This window comes from Micropterus dolomieu, linkage group LG17, assembly GCF_021292245.1.
Source record: "Micropterus dolomieu isolate WLL.071019.BEF.003 ecotype Adirondacks linkage group LG17, ASM2129224v1, whole genome shotgun sequence".
NCBI lineage: Eukaryota > Metazoa > Chordata > Actinopteri > Centrarchiformes > Centrarchidae > Micropterus > Micropterus dolomieu.
In genome coordinates this window covers 2,270,398-2,275,576 of record NC_060166.1, presented here as the reverse complement: position 1 = coordinate 2,275,576, position 5,179 = coordinate 2,270,398, and the positions used below count along the sequence as shown (strand labels likewise).

At 43.2% G+C, this 5,179-nt stretch overlaps 1 protein-coding gene across 1 annotated transcript; it reads left to right on the top strand.

Moving 5' to 3' along the window:
* The first annotated feature begins 473 nt into the window (after positions 1 to 473).
* Positions 474 to 4,570, top strand: LOC123986288 (RNA-binding protein MEX3B-like). The gene is made up of 2 exons (XM_046074483.1): positions 474 to 994; positions 4,287 to 4,570. Exons 1-2 carry the CDS (start codon positions 775 to 777, stop codon positions 4,352 to 4,354), a joined length of 288 nt encoding a protein of 95 aa, XP_045930439.1. The 5' UTR covers positions 474 to 774; the 3' UTR covers positions 4,355 to 4,570.
* Positions 4,571 to 5,179: the final 609 nt, after the last annotated feature.

Here is a 5,179-nt window from a genome sequence, read left to right as displayed (position 1 = left end):
GCGTCGGAACCGCGTAGGAAATTCACAGCCGCACCGGCAGAGCTCCAGAACGTGCAACTCGGCCAGCTCACACGCAGACGCGCTACAAGTGCGAGGGCCCGCCCAACGCTGCTTGCAGCTTTAATTTTAGTGTTGAGTTTTGACTTAACGTGTTTTACTGTTCATTGACACTGAATATAATGCAAGCTACTGGAGGCCACGCACACACCCAACTCCCCTGTCCCGAATTTCACCTGTTCTTATCCGTCACCCTACTTCTCACTGTAGCAGCACATACTGCATCAGTTTCAGGCCAATAAAGGGTCTTTTCGAACTTTCTGAAAGAAGAGCAAAGAGAGAAAAGGGCAAGGAGTGAGACAAAGAAGCGGCCCCGTCCATTCATTGTCCGCCCAGCCAATTAGCTCGCAGATATGCAAATAACCTCAAAGCACCGCAACGCCCCCGCCCAGGTGGTGACGTCACCAGCACGCCTCTCTGCCTGTCAGTCGCGCAGACAGAAGAAACAGAGGAGCGGAGGGACGCTCTTCTTGTGAAGAACGGATATGTTTCTATCTCCGCCGCCGGCTCTGGAATAAACAGGCTTTTTCCTCGCCGTCTTTCCGTGAGATAGCACAGCCCGGGTCGGCTCAGAGAAGGACATAGACATCTAGTGTCCGTCGGGAAAATAAGGTTTTTTTGCACTGGGTCCGGTGTCTCTCTCCCCTTGTCCTCCCCTCCCCTTCCCTCTCACTGCTTTTACACCCTTCGATCCTGCTACGCTGCTAAGAGGCACTGATGCCCAGTTCGCTCTTCGCCGATAGCAGCGTCCAGGGAGATGCACTGGACGACCAGAGAGCCCTGCTGATCACTCTGGATCAGCTCTCCCTGCTGGGCTTGGACAACGATAATCCCCTGTACGACAACAACCAGGAGCCCCGGAAAAAGAGCGTCAACATGACCGAATGCGTCGCGGTTCCGAGCTCCGAGCATGTGGCCGAGATTGTGGGCAGACAGGGTGCGTGTTTCAGTGTTTCTACACAGTTGGGTAGCCTATATTTGCCATGTTATGCAGCTGAGCAGTGTAGGGACGGCAATGCACCCAAACACTTCAGTTATTAGCACGTCCGGATCTGTTCTGCTGTGGGAGGAACAGAATGCCGATACGCTAAATACGGAATTATTTCAACGTCTTGCTTGTCTACTCACGCACTAGGGTTTAATGCCATGTCTAAATATGTAGGCATCACCCATGAATTCGGCATGTATAAATTCCACCAGACAGCAATCAGTTCAATAAAACGCTAAAGTGTTACTGTCTCGCCAGTTTGTCACCCATTGTTCGTCCTGTATGCAGGGTTGGGCGGCAGCCAGCATAATAGGATTTTAAAAAGTTGACCTTAAAGTGAAATAACTGCCTACTGGGATGATTATGGAGACCTATGCCGGATTGAAGAGTGCCTCGAACAATTATTACAAATTAAATAATTACAATTTTGAATGGAGTTTAGTTTAGAAGAAAAATCACATAAGAGGGACTATGTAAAATCCCTGTATATTAAATTTAAAGACCACAGACATGTTATTTGAATCATTATGCTTAATGAAGACAGGTAGTTCACTGAACTGTGGGCTCATTGCCTCTTAATAAATCCGGATCTGTTGTCTTTGAAAACGGCCTGCAAATAATTGCCAGATTTATTTGATGATTATGATGCTGAGCAGCACAGGATCAAATTAGGTCAATGGTCACAATCTTACCTTGCCACAGACCTTGGAAACAATCTTTAAGATGTGGGGCTAAAGGGCGGTATTGGTGCTTACAAATGCAGAATATTTTCCTTCCCTGCGATACTGCTGCTGTTCCCAGGAAAAAAAGCAGTTGTAAAGAATCACTAATAACTTCCACCCTCCACTTTAAAGTGACAACAGTGGGACTTTTCTGAATTAGAACTATTTACATAAGGTACCCCCCTCCACCTCCCATCTCTTTTTGTCAGGTTATATCAGGTTATAATTGGTAAATGTCTATTAACTGTGACAGCCGGGATTTTTTTAAGGAAGTGAGCCCAAGTGGCAACCTTCCGGTCTCATTTCTGTAGGAAGTAATTCATCGAGTGGCCACTTGAGGCTGGCTCCAAAAGATAGTCAATGGAGATTGACTATCTTTTGGAGCCAGGTGGCTGCTGCCGCTGTGACTGCTAACCGTCTGCCCTCCTTCTGTTAGCTCAGCTAATACAGGGTGCTTCTCAAGTCTCTTATTTGTCGTTTCCTCGCTTGAACCGGAAGTTGTTCTGCTCCGCCATCTTGCAGACCCAAAGCTCTTATTTGCACCTCGGGGAGCGAGGTACGGGGACTGACCGACACAGCCCTTAATGGGTAGCTGTTATATTGTTGCTGCAGCTGATGGGATTGATCTGATACATCACGACAGATAACTTGATTGAACTCAAGTGTTTAACTGCAAACTCTTATAGCCTATTTGATTTGACTTTCTTCATTTATTAGAAAGATCTTTTCTTTTTCCCATCAACTTTTGTTATGGAGACAATTAAAGTCAGAGAGAGTCAGAGAGTCTGTCAGTAGAAACACTTTTTATATCATTTATCATCATTTTTACATGTGCGGCCGGTCATTCCTGTGTTCAGTCCAAACAGATGACAATAGAACATAGTTAAGAAGTAAGGAGTCTGACAAGTCACTAAACTGCACCAAAGTCTAATGCAAGCAAAGGAAAATAAAGCCCCTCATCCAGCCGATCTCACCAACTGCCTCTAATGAAAGCAGCCAGTGGCTCCACGAGTAAAATCAGCTGATGAAAGTGTGAATGAAAGCTGCTGCACTGAAAAAAATAAATCGGATAATAAAATTGGATTGATATGATGGAATGCAGTAATCAATCAGTGACAAGTGATGTGACTTGCAAATAAAATGTATGCAGTAGTGTTAAAGGATATCAGAAGAGGAAATAAACAGAAAGCCAAAAACTTAGTGTCAACTTTGATACAAGTTACATCATTTCAATTGCCCTGAAACATTTAACCTAATAAATCCAAAGACACCATGATCACCTTCTGGGTTATTCAATAATGAATTCACAATCAGAATCAATAAATATAAATGCAGATAATATTTGCATTGTGCCAGTAGAAATGATCCTCTGAGCAGGACATACAGTAACCTACAGAGAGAGAATCATGCTGCTCTGCACTGAGAACTGGGAGATTTTAATAGCATCAGTACAGTGCAGAATGCAGACACAAACTCCATCAAACGTCTCTACAGCTGTTAGAGCCGACTGACAGCTGATCCAGCTGTGATCAGCTGGCGCCTTCATCAGAAACAGAAATGCTTCATGTGACGTTTCGGAGGAAAGGACGTCTCATGTCACTAGAAACATATTTCCTCGTTCCTTCTCTCCTGGCTTGGAAAAGATGCAAGTGAGGGAAACGTGGATGCAATTAAGAGACTTGCATCCACAGTGCGCACAGAGCACTGGAGCTTTGCCCTGTTTGTGCCTTTTGGAGATTTCTTCATGTAGATACTGTACGAATAATGGCATGCTGTGCGATTTATTGGAGAGAGAACCTCCAGGAAGTCAGTTGGTGAGTGAAATTCTTGTATTTTATTTATGTGTTAACAATAGTTAACAGGCATTGCTGCCAAAACATAGCTTGTTAGCTTAGCTCGTTACGCTAAAAGAGTCAAAAAAGAAGTCAGCAAGAAGAGAGAAGCCAAAATGTATTGGAGAAGTGTTAGACATCAGGGTGATACTTTAAAGAAAAGGCGTCTGCGTGATGTTGGTGATGTAATTTTGTCAGCAAATATGAGCGTTATCATATAGATCATATCAGGTAGAGAATTGCATGCACCTTGCGGGAGCAAGGTGCATGCAATTCTCTACCTGTGGTGAAGACAAGTAGCTGGGCTAACTAGGGGAATGTTCCTGAGTTGTGTAACAGTCGCTTCTGAATTTGTTTGGGGGATTAGAATTCGCCCAAAAAATGCAAATCAAGTAATACAGTTCAACAAGAAATATAAAATAAATATACATAGAGCTGACTTCAGTGGTCAACAGGTGTGTAGCAGCATAGATTGTTGCACCTTGCCTATCAGCATAGATTATTACTGCACAGTGTCCAGCAGCAAGATTAATATTGTACATATTAGTAAGCAGTGTATTGCACATTAGCACCCTACTTACTTTTACATGCCAGAGAAGTTATGCCATCTCACAGTTCAGTAGCTTCATGGCAGTTGGGGAAAAACTGTGTCCTGTCAGTAACTCTGTACCCATCTTGTCTTTACAGGTCCCAGAGGAGCTAATTGGAGAACCCATCCAGATGTGGTTTTCTGTGTCCAGCTTTACATGAAATAACTGTCACAATTTCCAGGATGGCTCTTTCCACTCCTGCACCTTACTGCTTTGTTTAGCCTTTTCTTTTCTTTTTTTTACTCCACAACACCATAACAGGTTCTATCAGTATAAATACTGTTACAATAACAAGTCATTCACAACAACTTTTACATTTGTAATCTTTTAAGATTGATGTTTTCATGAATGCAAGACACAATTTTAAATAGTTAAATTATTGTTTATGTATTGGGAATCATTTTTGTTGTAAAATGGATCAGTCTAAATTTACTTAAAATAAAATCACATTCTTCATTCATCAGTTTCCTATGTTAATTGGAAATAGTGTGATCTAAACTTAACAATATATGATAGTTAACAGCTGTAAATGAAACTATTAAGGCCTGTGTCCACCAAAGCGTTTTTTCCTGAGACTGTCGGGTCGGAAATAAGGACCGGCCGGGTCCCTACCCTAACCAACGTAATAAACTCAACAAAATTACTCTATTAGATTTCTTCTTTAGTCAAAAAACTGCGTAGTCAAAAACTTCACTGGAGACGGTCAAGAGTCGGTGCAAAAGAGTTTATTCCAATAAAGGACAGATAAACCCGAGCAACATCCCTGCAGGTCTCAGGATGGAACCGAGTTGGTGGTCAGCGAACATCGCCTTATATTCACCTTAAGCTCCACCTTGTCCCTCCTTTCAGGTGGGCGTTACATCTTAACTCCTCCTTATCTCCTCCTTCTAGGTGGGCGTTACACCTTAACTCCACCTATGGTGTTCGCTGACCACTCCTCCCCTTTGGTGGATTTCTTATCCTCTACTGCCATCTAGTGGCCTTTTTCTT